Below are 17,021 nucleotides of genomic sequence, written 5' to 3'. Positions count from 1 at the left end.
GCTGGAGCGGGTGTTGGTCTTTAAACATAAGCATGTCCTACCTCTTCCAGGCACACAAGCCAAGCATCCCTCTCTGTACTGAAAAGGAAAGCAAGTTAGACATGGAGACTTATGTCAGACCTGGCTCTAGCAGCAAATGAGAGGCCAGAGTCCTGCAGCTCAGACCCTCCTCCACACTCCAGAGCACCCCAGATAGTTATGAGCAGCATTTTGACACATTTGGCTGTAGGGTAGGTAGGGACTCATTTGTCATCAAGAACACTATCCTCCAAGGTTGTGTACACCTCTCTCCCCCACGTCCTCTCCCCTGCAGCCTGGGTCAGGTGGGGCAGTGGTGGTGGAGGCATGACTCAGAACAGGGGCTGCTCCCAAGCCACCCAATGATGCTACCTTTACAATGTGGGGGTCCCTAGTACATTTCTTTCTCAGCCTAAAACACAATCTGGTTTCAGTAGGGAAACCCCATTTCCTAGGCAGGACTTACAGGTTGCTAAACCCATATCAAAGTCCATACTTCATGCTGAGAGGTCATGGGACAGCTGCCCTTCAGTCCCATGTGACCAGGGATTACCCACTAAGGTGGAACTTCCAGTCCAGAAATCGGGGGGGGGGGTGAGCAGAAAAAGACACGAGCTACAAAGTTGTTGATTACTTCACAAAGAATTCAAAACAGAAGGTGCTGCGTTATAAAATCTCAGATTTAATCTTTGCTGTGCTCAGGTCTTATCCCATGTCTGTGTCCCAGAAGGCCAATGCCTGGGGAAATTTTATTGAGCACACCCAGATCCAGTCACGTCATCCCAGACTTTCATCCCACCTTATGGGAGCACTTATATGCACAGCCTGTGTCAATCTGCCTGGTGGCACCCCATCTCAGCAGTCAATCAATGGTGAAAGAATAAGCCCTGAAAGAAAATGTATTTGGCTGCTGCTTTGGAAGGCTGCTCTGAAGGAACCTCTTTCTGAAATGTTTTCCAGCTGTTATTTCCTTTCTGGATAAACTGAGCCTAATTCAATTTGGGACACCTTTCTCTTTTCCAGATTTTTTGTTTGTTTGTTTGTTTCCAGAAGGCAAACTATCCACAGATGGCTCTTTATAGTCATATATATGTTCCACTGGTTTTGGCTGAGATGTTTACTGATGTGTAAATGACCGTCAGTACATGGGACAAGTATTTATTCCACATTACATGGTCCTTCAATTACATGGCATGATGGAAGACTAGCAGGATACTGTGTGTTCTCTCCAGAGCTCTGGGGGACAGAGGTGCACAGCTGTCTCTGGGATGAGTCAGGCTGGTACAGGACATTCCTAGGTCACTGGGAGGGAAACAGCCAAGCACGCTCTGCTCAAGGGTTGCCGTGAGAAGACCAACTAAACTTGACTTTGGAAACTGTTCCATCCTCATACTTCACAAAAACTAATGCAGAATATGACTCTATCAGTACAACTTTCCTTCTGGTTTCATAATTTTCCTCCTCAGCCCCCATTCCCGGTGTGGTTGGCAGTGATGTTAGAGACAGAGGAGGATAAAAAGCCACAGGAAATAAGCTGGAGAAGTGGGAATTCAGAAACGGGGAAGAATCAGAAGTACTTGAACCACCACCGATGCTGGGGAGACCACCACCAGGCAGAGGAATTGGCGAGTCCAGCGTCACAGGGTCCAACCTGAGGCACGGGCTTCATCTCTGCCCTCCCTCCTATCTGGGAACCAGCTCCAAAATCTCAGCATCCACAGCAAGGCTATGGCCCCGGCTGAAGGGGGTCAAGAAAGCGGGCCAAGCCCATTGTGTTTTCTGCCTTCCCACTTTCCTTCCAGGTATAATCTTTCCCCTTAGCTGGCTTTCAACCTGATTCCTGCAAAAATGCTCTGGGGAAGTCTCACTGGTGGCATTTTTGAAAGTGTCATTTTCTAAAGAATCCATACTTCACCCTCAATATCCTCAGGGCGTATTTGCATAAGACCTATGCGCTTTAGATTAGTTATAAGACCCAGTCCAATGTAAATGATATGTCAACTGTCACACTGTTTAGAAAATGACAAGAAAAGTCTGCACATGCTCAGTACAATTTTCCCTGAACATTTTTAAATCCACAGATGGTAGAATCCAAGGACATACAACCTATGGACAGAAGCCCAACTGTTTTTTAAAAATGTGGTAGACCCAGCAACTGAATAATTGATGTATAGTAGTCATATTTGAATTCCTGACTCACGTCCGTTTTAATTTTGACTGCTCACATCTTGAGTACGGAGCAGAAACTCTCACGAGAAAAATAAGTCTCTTCTAATCAGAACTCGATTCTGAAAACAGCAGCATCCATATCATCTGGGAGCTTGTAAGAATGCAAATCTCAAGCCCCTTGAATCAATCTTCATTTCTATAAACTCATCAGATGACTCATATACACCATGGAGTTAGAGAATTATTGATTTAGCCAAGTGATTTTTGCTATGGGCTGCCACTATCAAGTTATACAATTAATTTAGCGGTGGTGATGAGTTAAAAAATAGCCTGATGGCAGAGGAAAACATCAGAGCATCCTATATTTTAAGACTAAATATTGTGAGTTGTTCTTCAGTTACATAGATGTGTGCTGGGAGTTGGTCATTGTGTAAACTGTATTTTCCCAGTGGGTCACAGGTGAAAACATTTGAAAATTGCTGATCTAACAATCAGGCTTGGTTATTCCAAGACAGACTGTGCTTTATTACCCTTCAATCAAGTTTACCCATCTGACCAATACCTGTAGCTTGGTAACTCAGCCCTGGTGCAGGCACCTGAACCAAAACATGCGTCCTATATTCCCTCATGGGTAGCACAAAGCTTTGTAAGAGGCTATCCACTGACCACCCCAAAAGGACTGTTGAGGTATGTCATCTAGAACAAGCTCTGAACAATTACATGTTTCCTGTTATTAACTTGCTCATCTATTTCCCATTTGGAGTCCTGACTCCAAGTCCTTTTTGGGCCATAGCTAATGTAACTGTTTTAGTTTAGCTAAAGTTATGCTTTCATTCTTTTCCACTGGAGGGAAAAAAAAAAGATGCCCTTAGTAGTTCACTATGCATTTGTCAGTCACCTCTGAGCAGGTCAGAAGGGCTGTCAACCCAGTGTAAATTAAAACACGGAATGGTGGTAAGCCATTTTTTCCCCTATGACCTGTCCTACAGAGGTCTATTCAGTGATTTCAAAGTGGGGAGAGAATGTGGGGCTACCGGTGTCTTATGGATTAAACTGATAGGGTGAGTTAGTGTCTATTCTGAAATATGCCTTTGTCCATCATAGATGTTTTAGCTCTGTGATATGGGGCAATTTATCTTCTCAGGACATATACACATCAGGGAGAACAATGATACCCACCTTAGAGAGTTCTGTGAAAAAAAATTAAATGCTAATTCAATCATTCATTATAAAAATAATCATTCAACTCTTACTATATGTTGGGAATTGTGGAAGATGCCAGAAATTCAATAGAGATAAACAAAGCACCTACTCCTAACACCTCTGGTCTGGTAAAGGAGCAGATAAACAAGCAGCAAGTTCTCAGAGGGACAGTAAGTACATTGCTTCCAGAGTCTCGGAAGGGGTTTCTGGGACTCCATCCCCGTCCTCTGGAAAACCCTCCAGGGTCCATTAGGAGATGCAAAGCTCTAACCCAGGGTCTTGAGGCCCACCTATCCTCTGGCTGCATCTCCAAGACACATCCTGCCCTTCCTTCAATCTGTTTTGGACACTCTGACCCTACTGCTACTCCTTGAGCACACCAAGCAGGTCCATCTTGGGGTTCTGCCAGCATCTGTGTGAACCGTTTTCTCCCAATACAACATGGCCCACCTCTCCCTTCGTTCAGGTCTCTACTGGTGTTGGTGAGGTTTCTCCCTACCTCCATCACTCCACTCAATTTTTTAAAGATACCGATATATATTGTGATGGTTAATTTTGGGCATCAACCTGGCTAGACCACAGTATTCACACGTTGGGTCAAATCTTCTAGGTATTTTTATGAATGAGTTTGAGATATTAGTGGGGGTTTTATTTTTTTCCAGTGCTGGGGATGGAACCTACAGCCTTGCACATGCGATGCGAATGCTCTACCAACCAAGCCACAGCACTAAGATTTATATTTTAAATCAACTTTAACAGAGCACCCATCATAACGTGGGTGGACCTAATCCAATCAGTTGAAGGCCTTGGTAGACAGACTTCCCTCAAGGGGAAATTCTGAGGACGGGGGTGTGGCTCAGTGGTAGAGTGTTTGCAATGCAGGAGGTCTTGGGTTCAATCCCTTAGCACCACAAAAAAGGAATTCTGCCAGCAGGCTATCTTTGGACTTGAACTATGGCATCAATTCATCCCTGGGTCTCTAGCCTGTCTTACCCTTCAGATTTTAGATTTCTTAAACCTTAATGAGTGCTGTTTGCATGAGTGTGCGTACTCTCCAGTAAACCCTGATGAGTTTGTCGCCAGTGCACTCCTAAGGCACCCCAATGATTTCTCAGAGAGTCGCTCTGAAAATCCCACCCAGGGGAATCCAGATGATCCATATCACTGAGAAACGGGCCTCTGACACCCAGATTCAGTGGAAGCTGGTCTTTTAGACCTTGGTTTAGACTTGGACCACACCCAGGACCCCAGGAAGTGGTAGGCCCAGAGTTCGGATTCCAGCTCTTGAGCAATGCACCTCTCCATCTTCCTGTATTCATCTGGTAAAAGTATGACTCCTTTCACAGGACCGAGTTTCAGGACAAAACACAGTAGAGCCACATAAGAAAAATAACTTTGTTATTAAGTATATACAATCATACAAAATACTTCATAGTATCACATCCATAACTATTGAATATTTGCTTGTTACATGACCTGATATAAATAATGAACAGGGTTACCGCAGTATGTATGACTCGTCACTGGGAAATAAAAACAAATTCACAACACACATGGGATTCCTCGGGGCACTTGATTTGGTAATCTAACAAATACCTCCAAGATCCCTGAGGGATGTGTAGTTAAACGGGTACTTTCCTATGATTTCTCTAAAGTGGAAACATTTGTAGAATGATCAGCTAAAGCCCATGATTTTATGCTGTAACAATCATGGTCACTTTTCCAAATGGAAAACTATTTTGATTTGTTGTGAAACATCCATGCTGACTCTGCCAGGAAAAATTTCATCAATTTCCCTGAATTTATGATAAATAACTTTAGACATCTTTATTCTACTAATTGTTTGGCCTAGATTTCTGCAAATAACTTTGCAGGAAGGGAGCCTGGAAGATCAGTGTATAGAATAAGGCTGCTGAGACTGGCTCTGTGGGGCAGCTGGAATGGGAGATTCCATGTAGAATGGCTGCCTGAGAACACAGAAGCCTGGTGCCTGGCCACCGTCTAGCTGTTCCTTGCATGCCTGTCAGTGGCCATCCCAGGGCCAAAGTGGTCATGAACTTTGGAAACGGAAGGTGAGCAACCAGGGTGCTCTGCATGTGGTATCTGGTCAGGTTAGACTTTCCCCCTCCCACACCATGCCAATCAACATCTGTTTACCTGTCAGGCTTCAGAGACTCACAATAGACACCACTCTGGTCAGTTAACTCTAGCAGGTGTTGAGATTGACACGGAAGGCAAGAAATGCCAGCATTTCCTGGTACCCCACTCCTTTTTGGCATAAGAAAACATTTCTCCCTCTGGAATTAGGGAGGGAGTTTTCCTTAAAATAGTTACAAGGGTTTGCCTTTTAGTCTACAATATTTAAAATTCCAAAAGTAGGGAACACATGAAACAGCCCTATTCTAAACCCTTAATTATGACGCAAAAAAAAAAAAAAAATTGATGGCAACACTTCTGGGTCAAGGAAATGTACAAAGATCTCTTCCTCCCATGGAACATGAAGTAATTTAGTAAAACAGGCAAATTTTTACCTCCATTAAAAAAAAAAGGGCCTTTCTATTTGGCTTTGAGAAGTCTTAGTGAAACTTTAAGAATCCATACCTAAAAGACATTAGAAATAACAATACCTTATGAAGTCTTATCTTTAAAAACACAATTTGGGCACAGAGTACATAGTTTCATAGTGTCCAAGTTTTGAAGTTGAGGATTATTGATTTTCTAAGTTGATCTGGTCTAGCCCATCAAGATTATAAAATATAGGCTATTGTGTTTCATACTCAAATCCCAGACATTATGATTTTCAGCTCTTTTAAAAATATATTATCCTTGTCTCTGGTCAAACACTGCATTTTATTAGCATTTGATTATAAGGATTACATTTCTAAACAGTTTGCTGTCAAAAAACCAGCAAATGTAACAAAATGCTGGGCTTAAACTCCAGGCATTCTAGATGAATTACTCTACCACTGAGCTACATCTCTAGCCCCCAAATCCTCATTTTTTTTTTTTTAAAAAAGGACCTGTGTTTAGTTTTATTGGTTCTTAAATTCTTACACTGCACCCTTTAAACACAGTTGCACAAGAAAACTTTAAACGTATCCCAGGTGGGACTCAGAGGGACAGTCGATCTCTTCATGAGCCTCTGAATGATGAAGTTCTCTGTGATGAGGGTCAGAAAGACTTAAGGCGGAAGATATAGAAAAATGCATCCCAAGTGCATTTGCCTTCACCTTGAAAATGCTAGTGGACTGTCAAGGGATTTGGCCAGATTAAGAAACAGTGTAGCCAAGTGTGTGTAAAAGATGCAGCCACTGTGGCGATTCCAGTTCAACACAGCTGCAGTCCTGATTCCTAACAGTGGCGAAGAGGGAAGAAAGACTAATGCTACCCGAGATCTGCAGGCAGAGCCCCTTCCCTGCGTTCTTCAGGAAGATACCTGAAAAGCGGCACACAAACCCAACGACAGTGACTGTCTTCCAACAAGGTGTCACAACAGCAGAGGTAAGAGTCGTAGGGTGAGAAGAGATGGACAAAAGCACGATACAAACTGCTCAGAGATGAACGCAAGGGTTCATGGCAGGATGGAAAGTGGGAGACCCCAATGTGGACAAACGTGAGTCTGATCACGTGAAACTCAACGTAAGGGCGGAGTTCTCCTGAATAGGTAGCGAAGAAGCCATTCTGTGTGTCCCAGGAGAAAAGTCCATCTTCAGAAACCTGTAGGCTGCCTGCTGACGCCACGTGCGGCCCTGTGCTGTCAGGATGGAGCGGGTCCTCCTGCTGGGCTCCGGCTCCTGGTGCCCAGGGCTCCAAAGACAGCCTTGTTGGGAACATGCTTTCCCCTGGGACCCAGAGTGCTCTGAAAACACTACAACTTCACGAGAAGCCGGGAAATGTACCTCTTTATAAACTGCTTCCCACATTCCTAAGGGAAAATATATAAGGCGGCCGAAAGAACCGCAATTTAGACTCAATTAGGGAAAACTAAGGAAAAATGGGATTATCGGGAAGAAAATTTCTGTCAAGTAAGGAGAACCATTTATTTCCCCTTCCCAACATCTCAACAGAGTGACTCTCGGCATGTTGGAAAGTTTGGCTGGTTCTAGGCAAGGACTTCTAAAGTCCAAGAGGAGCCCATTACCTTCTGCACTGGCCGACAGGGCTTCAGTGGGGTCCCTGTCCCTTTGCCAACAACCTACACCAGGGACGATCTTCCAGCCTCAAGCCCCACTGTTCAATGACTCAGCCTGGATCACAGCCTAATGGCACCTGAAGGCCTCTGGTCACCTCTTTTAATAAATAAGCTGTGGTTTATGGAGCTGGACCACACTTTTGATCAAATAGCTTAAAATGTTCTGGCACCAGGAGCTCGCTGTTCCAGTGTGAATCAGGGCATTTCATTGTCTTTGGAAAAGGGGATTTATTCCTACAGTCAAATAACTTTCTGCTAGTAGGATTTTCCTAGATAAGCATGGCATGTACTCAATCATTTAAATTTTAAAGTGTGGTAACCTAGGAGTAGTAATTCTTCTCTATCTTCCCTAGTCTCTACTCCTTAATTCTCTTTCTATAATCAAATTTGGGAAATGAGGTTGAATAACAATAGAATAAAATCTATTAGAATCATGGGGAAAAAGAATTATCACTAAGGTACATCTATATGTCCTCTCCACCCTTTTTGAATGAAGAGTCCTAATTTTGATACTGGAGGAAGAATGGTCTAGTCTATTTTGAACACAATTTTTAAAAAATAGCCTCACATTCTCTAAAGCTCACCCTGCTGTTTTCCCTCTTAAATATTATGCCCAATTTTAGGGTGTTGGGGAGGAGTTAACTCAGAAAACCCAAATGTTCCTGAAATTTCAAAGAAAAGTCCCAATGTAGACCACCAGATTGACCGACTGAATAGTATGTAAAGCCATCTCTTCTTGTGTCTCTAGCAGGTCCAGTGGGGCACTCTGAAAAGAGTGTTTGAAGAAGAGTAGGGAGAAAGCAGGGCAAGAGTAAAGAAGATGAAAATATCCTTTCTAGGTCTCCAGTGGTTTTTTCCTTCATTGCTCTTCCGTTGGGGCAAAGCTGTGGGACGTGCTATGGATGAAAGTCTCTGGCTTCATCAGTTCTCCTTGGATGGTCATCTCCAGAGCCAAAGTCCATGCTCTCTGGGTAGCTGGAAAACTCCTGAGGTAAAGGGAACTCCTCTGCTGAAGAGTGAGTCCGGTGCCCGAACACCTTGTCCTGCAGCTCAGTGATGTCATTGCGGATGTCAGCCAACATCAGCAGCAGGAAGTCGAAAGACCCTGGGGGTCCCTGTGCAGGGGGGAGGAATCACAGTTGCAATTTACAAATGGACATGGGTGGTGATGCCTGTGGCTCCGTGATCTGCTGGTCCTGGCGCTTGCTGGCAACTACCTGTGGGTAACTGCTCCCCCAGTAGAGTAAGTGTAAAGACTCTGAGGGTAGCCTGTGACCCTGGGGACTATCCTCTAATCCCCCATATCTCACTGATAAGCGCTGGTGACATATTCATCTCTCCTCTCTCCTAACTCTAGGCTACACCCAATCTGGTAGATGAACGAACATAAGAATAACCTTCTTAGGTAATTTTCCAAATAAATATGGGAAATATACATGAAGGCACGAGAATAGTGATTAAGCGGTTGGGATTCTGTTGGGCTTGAATCCCAGCTCTGCCCCTCATAACCTGTAGGATCATGGGCAAATTACTCCATTTCTCTGGGTTTCTGTGTTCCCCATCTGTAAAGTAAGGACAATAATTGTCCCAATTTTACAGGTTTTCAGGGGTTCATAGGTAAAGATTTAAATGAATTAATGAAGGGCTTAGTGCATAATAAAATTTCAAAAATTGTTAGCCATTATTCATTTTTTAAACATGAAATCATGAAGACCTTTATGACTATGACTCCAAACTAAATGAAGCTGAAAGTATAAAGATACCAATTCCTCATTGACCAGGAAAGACCAAAACAAAGCTTCCTCATTTTTCTATAAAATATTTTTTTATCATTATATAACATTATGCCTTAATTTCCATGCGGTGTTGAGGGTAAGGCAAGAGAAAAAAAGTGTACAAACATGTATATTCTGGACTTATTGGAAGCTTAAAGGTAAAATTGTTTACTCCCCACTCCCCACCACCCCAATGGCAGTTGTGACTGCAGGTAGCAGCTTAATGGCAGCCCTTACACTGCAGTATCCCCCTGACCCTCAAAATAACCACTTGGCATGTGGCAGATCAAACCCCACTAACTGGCACCACACAGGTGAGGGAATGAACACCCAATGCCATGTGACATGCCTATGTTCAGAATGCTAACGTAGGAGAGTAGAGAAGGGACCCAGACCACCTACTCCCGTGGCCACTGTGCCTGGTCTTTCTTCAGAAACGACACATTTCCTCGACTTTTGGATGTTACTGATCTTCACACTTAACCTCCAGACACTGTACATGTATGTGTCTAATTTATTCTCAGGTCTCAAGCACAGCCCTGTCTTTGCACTTCTGGGAGGGGGGCTGCCATTCGACCTGCTGTGACTGCAGCAGTGGCTACACTCAAGTGTTCCAAGTTAGTATAGCCCACGGATGTCTATCCCAGTCCCTTGAAATATTTTATAATATACTTGGACATAGACTCATGACATCCTGGGCTTAAAGGAAGACATTCTATATGGAAATTAGCTACAATAAAAGAAAAAGTAACAACAGAAAGCAAATTTAAAAAAGAAATCCAGATCATCTGCTAAAGGCTTCCTGGCCTAACCACAGAGCCCGGGTCAGTCTTAGGGCCAGTTGCAGTTGGCTACTAAGACCTACTTACAGACTTTTAAGACAAGAGCTGCATCCCTGAGAACACTCTCCCTGGGGAAGCAGGACAAAGAGTAAGTGCCACTTACTGGAGACCCTCTGGGCCCAGGTGCTCCTCTCTCCCCCTAAAAACAGAAAGGCCAGTATTAGCATTCTGGACCACATGGATGCCACCACCACACTACCTAGACACCCTCACCCATCATCGTCTCCCTGCATGAAAAAAAAAAAAAAGTTTTTCTACAGGAAACTTTCAAACATACGACTGAAGCAGACTCTGGATCATTTATTTGAATAGAACTTCTTGGGTCAAGTATCACTCATGCTGATTTCCCCCAGAGCCATATATTTTCAAACCAGATCAAGAGGAACAACCGTATTTGGAAGCAGTGCCTGGAGCAGCAAACTCCAGTAATGCATGCCACTTCTTTATGTGACAACTCAAAAGTGAAGCCACCCATCTACACAGAATGAAACTCCTTTGGTTGACTCAAACATCTAAAGAAATGGGGACCCACAAAAAACCATCCTACAAAACAATACTGGTTAATGAGAAAACATGTAATGATCACAAACAAGGCTCATCTGAAATACAGAGGTCATCTATCTTAGGAGTGGTGGTGGTGGTTCTTGATTTTAGGGTTGGTTCCACATGTTAAGAAAACTGCTTCTGGGGCCCGGGATGTGGCTCAAGTGGTAGTGCGCTCGCCTGGCATGCGTGAGGCACTGGGTTCGATCATCAGCAGCACATAAAAATAAAGATATTGTGTCTATCTAAAACTAAAAAATAAATATTAAAAAAAAAGAAAATTGCTTCTTATTTTTTGTTCCTAGCATTGGGGGCAAAGTACAGATGGAGTTATCCCTTATCTGAAATGCTTGGGATCAGAAGATTTTTTCCATTATGGAATTTTTCAGATTTTGGAATATTTGCACAGACTTTACTGGTTGGAACTTTCTTAATCTGAAAATCTAATACTAAAATCTAGGATTTTGGGAGCTTTCTGTCAGTGCTCACGAAGTTTCTGATTTTGCAGCGTTTGGAATTGGGGTTTGGAACGCTCAAGCTGTCCACCTGTGTGTCAACTTTGCCATCTCTCTGTGGGGTGGTAAACGGTGCTGGTGGAGCTGTTCGATGCCTGCGCAGTAGATGGGAACAGAGCTCCAGCTTGTCAGGACCACTCAGAAGACTTACCTTAGAGCCGTCTCTTCCTGGTGCACCTGGAGGACCCTAAGAAACACAGGATAAGGTTTAACAGGAGGAAAGAGTATGGGACACCTCACCCTAGCGCTAAGTGGATCTCTGATAAGATACTGACCACAGGGCCCCTCCGGCCTTGCTTAATGTGGGACAGATCAGGAGACGGTCCCATGGGTCCCATTGAGCCCCGGGGGCCGGGCTGCCCAGGAGGGCCCGGCATACCTGGGAAGCCTGGGCTCCCCTTTGGTCCTGGTGAACCTGCAATCAAAGAATAGCTCATTAGTGCTCAGCCTCAGAGGACGACAAGGGGCTCTGGCTGCAGAGCGTGCCCAGGAGCCCAGGCTTCAGCCATTTCTCTTTGCCTTCTGACATGCCTGCCCATGAAGTTGTCCCCTGGGAATTTTAAACTTAACCTGATCAAAAGTGACTTCCCTACCTTCCTCTTTTATGGGCCACCAGTCACCCGTCCACTCATATCAGAAACCTGAGTGTCTTCCTAGAATAACCCCATTTCCACACCCTCCTTACCTGCTCCTACCCAATTTACCACTAACAGTCTGTGCTCCCAACCTGTCTCATGTAGGGCAGTGGCTACCACCTCTGGACAGTCATTGCAAGCACAGGTTTTGCCATCAGAGAGCCCTATACTGAATCCTTAAGTTGCTGGAGCTCTTTGGAACTCAGTTTCTCATTTCTAAAGAAATCTTCCTCATAGAAATCTCATTTAACAAGATTTTAGATACATATATGCTACTATGCATCGTGTCTCATGCACAGTGAGTGTTAAAACTCATCTGTTTGGGCCTTTGGCTTTTTATGTTTGTCTCAACTCTTGCCTCACAGCTAGCCTCCCTCTACTTTCCACCAGCCTTGTATGCTCTTCACCATTCTTTATGCTTCTGTACGCATTTTATTTCTAGACTCCTACTGTGCAACTTTCCCACTTTCAACCTTTTGGTGCAAAAGCCTCAAGCCTCTGAGGTGAGGCAGCCAACTTGCCCTCCTGTGGGCCCTGGACAGACATCCCCTGCTCCTGAGGGGTGGGAAGTGCTTTTCTGTGCAAGGTTTGCCCCCATACAAGGCACACTGGGGATGAGTGTGGCAAAGATTGTCTCACCTCTAGGCTCAGAGGCACAGGTCAGGGTTAGGATTACAGAAGGACCTGGAGATCTGAAGATGTTCTCTCCTCCCACAACTCTAGCATGGAAGGTACTGAGCCCGGAGGTCTCCCACTGAAGGGTGTCGAGAAGTGGGCAGGAGCTGCCGACAGGGGAGTACAAACAGCAACCTACTAGCATCCTCAGCTCCCTCTAAGCATCAGGGAACAATATCCCACCATAGGAGGAACTGGACAGCTTGAATATGACAAAACACGGAGGATAACTCGAGTGACAATAAAACGAAAAATCAGCTCAATTGCTCCTTAGACTGATTCAACTCCCTACTGGCAACCAGACAAAAGAGGGTTTCAGTCATAAGAAGTAATTACTATGTTGCAGTCTCTACTTTTTTCTACTCTCCCCCCCACAAAGTATGTTCAGCCTTCAATCAATAATTGAGGCACATGTTTAAAAAGCAAAAGCAAAACAAGCACTGTCAATCAACAAAACAATTAGCAGAGCTAGACTCAGAGGTGATCCAGATGTTGGAATTATCGGGGACTTTAAAATAACAATGATTATCTGTTAAACAGTACAGTGGAGAAGATGGAAGCGAGAGGAAAAAATGGTTAAATGGAAATAACACAATATTAGAGATGAAACTTTTTTTGGGGTAGACTTAGCAGGCCAGGCATAGCTGAGAAAAGAACCAGGAAACTCAGTTATATCAACAGAAACTATCCAAAATGAAACAGAGGAAGCAAAAAGCAAAACAGAGCATCCTCAAATGGTAGAGCAAACAGGCTATGTGTCACTGATGCCCGAGAAGAAAACTCTACACCAATTCCCCTTGGTGTGAAATTCAAACTCATTATACCACTGACCTCCAAAAACATCTCAGTACTCTTTCACGGTAAGAGAATTATCTGCTTGCCTCACCACACACTATTATACTTTCGGTGCAATGTGTGAATATGTAGTGTATGTATATAATGTATGTGCACACACACTACCCATGTTTTCCTATGTGTTATTATGTCTGAACACTTATATTTTAAAATTTTGAGATTTCATATAAAAACCACGAATTTCTGGCTTTAGTTTGAAAACAAGAACTAAAACCTGAACAACAATTCAGCCTTTGGCACAAGTGATTGGCACTTCATAAGGGGCCACCCCCTTACCACCAAAGCCAAAGGATTCTGACCCAGGGTGCTGCCCTGTGTTGGTGCTCCAGGAAATAGACTGGACTTTCACTTAGAGAAATCCTATTAGCTTCCCAGCTGCCCTAACACATCCCAATAAAGAGCATCACAAACACTGGAAGTAAGAGTGGGCCATTCCCCCTGTAAAAGCTCCATGCAGTTCTCCTGGTCTACTGCGAAAGCTCACTCATCCTCAATCACTCCATGCTCCATCAAGGACCCTGGACAGCTCAAAACATGTTGAAAACCAGATGGCAGAGCTGGAGAAGAGAGCTAGCAACTCATTTATTAAGAAAACTGCCAGCCAATCTGTCCCTCATAGGGCTGCGTACACTGGCCTGGGATGACCTTCTTCCCGGGAAGCCAAGCAGGAGCATTCTCTAATAGAGGGATGGGAAACACTGCAAGGAATCTGTAAGGAGCCCCCCCCCCCTTCCAGTCTGCTTAGGGCACAATAGGCTGCTGCATGAGGCATCTGGAGGAAACTCTGTCGTGACCTGGAGAACCTCAGGCAAAGGGAATGAACAAGATGATAAACTGAAGTCCTGGGCCAGTTCTGCTCTGCACAGATGGAGGCCCAGAGCGCCTGATAGAAACCAGAAGACCCAGACCCAAGCAGAGAGAAAAATCCTTCTGGAATAACACTGAGCTGGTTCTTGCTGACTTTCCAATTTAAAACTTTCCCATGTCCCTTTGGCTTGGACAAATTCTACCTATCTTCTGTGTGCAGATCAAACCCCCAAGTCCCAGATTGCTCTGGGCTATGGTAATCTCTCCTTTGAACTTCCACGGCAGGAAGCACCATGTTCTTATCTCTTGGCAAGTGGACACTCATTCAGTTTGCACCCACTGTGTGTGTCTTGTCCTTCCGATTAGGATGTCAGGAGGTCATTCCTAACACCAAGCACCCTATTAAGCAATGATGACCAGGGATATAATGGTTTAAATAATTTCCTAAGGGGCTGGGATTGTGGCTCAGTGGTAGAGCACTCGCCTAGCACAGGTGGGACCTGGGTTCGATCCTTAGCACCACATAAAAATAAAGGCATTGTGTTGTGTCCATCTACACCTAATAAATAAATATTAAAAAAATGATTTCCTAATACAAAATTTCCTTTACTGTTAAGGAAAAAAAAATCTATTGATCTCTGGATGGCCTCATAAAATAGCACACACACTATTTTGAAGTTTTCATTGTGTGTTTCCTGATGCAATGAGAGGACATTCTGGATTTTCATTGAATTAATAAAGGCAAACCTCCAAAACTATATGCTGAGTGAAAGCAGCCAGAAAAAAAGAACATAAGCTCCAGGACTCTCCTGACATGCAGTCCCACAACAGGCCAACTGCACTGGAGGAAAGCAGGTCAGTGAATACCCTGATCTGGAGAGTGTACTGACCGCAAGTGGCCTCAAGGGATCTTTCTGGAATGACAGGGCCTTGGTACAAGGGTGCAAGCAAGTTTTGCAAAGCTCACCCAGTTATAACTTTAGTGCATTTTATTTATTGAATATATCAACGTCCACTTCCAAGGAGAAATAGATATAACAGTAAACTTAGATGTAAATGTATTAAGTAATACAGGAAGGTGAAAGAACTAAGGGATAGAAGAAACGAAGCTGGCCACAGTGATTAGACCGTTCTATTCTTGCATATGTTAAATTTTCTCCCTTAATAAAGTTCAAATTTTTTCCTCAGTTGTTTCTAAAATGATCTTGAGGAATCTTAACCATTCTCAAGACAATCACCCTTCCTTCCCAAATGACTATCAGTTCTTAGGGTTTCTCAGGCTGACGGGCCATCTCCTGACGCCCCCTTCGCACAGGCTAGTGGCAGTTCCCTGGACACAATTCCTCTTCCCAGTGACACATGAGCTAAATCTGCCACTCTACCAGCCTCCTGGGCCCTTCTCCACACTCACCGGGAGGGCCCTGGCCTCCAGGCAGGCCAGGTGGTCCTGGAAGGTAGGCGTTGGAGGCCAGCACTTTGTCACCAGTAATATACTTGCCCAGCTCAGCGGCACTGTTAGGGAGCAGTGCAATCTGCAAAGGGAAGAGGAAACCCAGGTCAGAAAACAGTAGCCCCACTGAGACAGACTCCCAGATCTTGGGTTGTGTGCAGAGGCCGTGAAGCCTTACCTGGATTGTTTTCTAGTTCAAACTCATAGGGACTGAGGAATTCCTTCTCAGCCTAGGGGCCTTCCAACGTGAACAGCTTGCATGGGCTCCCTCAGCTAGTCAGTGGTGAACCTAGATAGATGCCTGGTTGCGTAGATGTGATGAGTGCTCATCATCCCCCTCAATGACCAGAACCTTCATGGTTCATACTTCCAATTTGTTAATTGATTTCAAACTTTTGTTAGTGGGCTCAAACTTTTATTGATCTCCTATGTGCCAGGCTCCACGCTTAGTTCATAGGTTCCAAAGGCCTGTGTCCCTAAAGAATACTCAGCCACTGGGAGCCAGGGCTGAGAATGTGCCTGATGGTTCACCCACACACTCAGGGCTGACCTTCAGCACATGTGGGAAGTGGCGACTGTGGTGATTTAAAATGTACCCACAAATGCTGTGGCTTTCTTTCAAAGGTGGAGACTAACCTCCCACCCCTTTGACCATGGCCTGTTCTTGGTAACCCTTCACTGAAGAGTGACAGAAGCACAGCATTTGGATTCTCAGCCTGGGACCCAAGGACACAACGTCCACCTTGCTGCTTGACGTCTTTGATGATTCTGTCTGGGAGAGGCCAGAGGACTGCATGAATGAATGACCTTTGTGCTCCTAGAGGTCGGGCCCACTGCGGATCCATGAAAACTTTGCTGAAAACAAAGGCTACAGATTCAATTTCTTCCCTGGCAAATGGAACAGGGGACAGAGCTCCACCTCTAGGGCTGATGAGTCAGGAAGTGGGTGTCGGGAGCACAGTGCTTGGTAAGTGGGGGTCCTAGTCTCATCCTCCAAGAAGCTAATCCAGAGAGGCAAGATCCAGTGGAGAACACTTCTCTGTATCCCAGAGTTCTGTAGAAAGGGGGCATTTCCACCATTTTCCAAAGCATCTTGCATTTGCATCCATCCTCCAAGACAAGGCCCTGCTTGAAGACCCTCTGTTCGGAGGGAAATGCAGATTCACGTATGCACACAACTGATCCCATCTGTAGCCTCTGATGTGCTCTGAGGCTCTGAACCCATCTTTGGGTGAGATTTCGAGGGGTACCTGATCCCAGTGCATGATTGGGGTGGCTGACTGCCACTGTGAAAACATGTCCAGTGGGGATCAACACCAGCGCAGAGCACTAAGTTAAAAGT

General features: G+C 44.6%; 1 protein-coding gene across 1 annotated transcript in view; it reads right to left on the bottom strand.

The window, feature by feature from the left end:
• Positions 1-8,270: 8,270 nt before the first annotated feature.
• The window catches only part of Ccbe1 (collagen and calcium binding EGF domains 1), a 198,752-nt gene continuing 190,001 nt past the window's right edge, over positions 8,271-17,021 (bottom strand). Inside the window, exons 7-11 of the mRNA XM_026393198.2 lie at positions 15,641-15,761; positions 11,533-11,672; positions 11,409-11,444; positions 10,303-10,338; positions 8,271-8,697 (exon numbers count right to left, since the gene is read on the bottom strand). Of these exons, the coding sequence (XP_026248983.2) occupies positions 8,479-8,697; positions 10,303-10,338; positions 11,409-11,444; positions 11,533-11,672; positions 15,641-15,761 (552 nt within the window). The 3' untranslated portion in view covers positions 8,271-8,478. The remainder of the gene's footprint in view (positions 8,698-10,302; positions 10,339-11,408; positions 11,445-11,532; positions 11,673-15,640; positions 15,762-17,021) is intronic.

The sequence above is a fragment of the Urocitellus parryii genome, chromosome 13 (assembly GCF_045843805.1).
Source record: "Urocitellus parryii isolate mUroPar1 chromosome 13, mUroPar1.hap1, whole genome shotgun sequence".
Lineage (NCBI taxonomy): Eukaryota > Metazoa > Chordata > Mammalia > Rodentia > Sciuridae > Urocitellus > Urocitellus parryii.
Note: the sequence above shows the minus strand (reverse complement) of the source record. Positions and strands in the feature narration are given on the sequence as shown.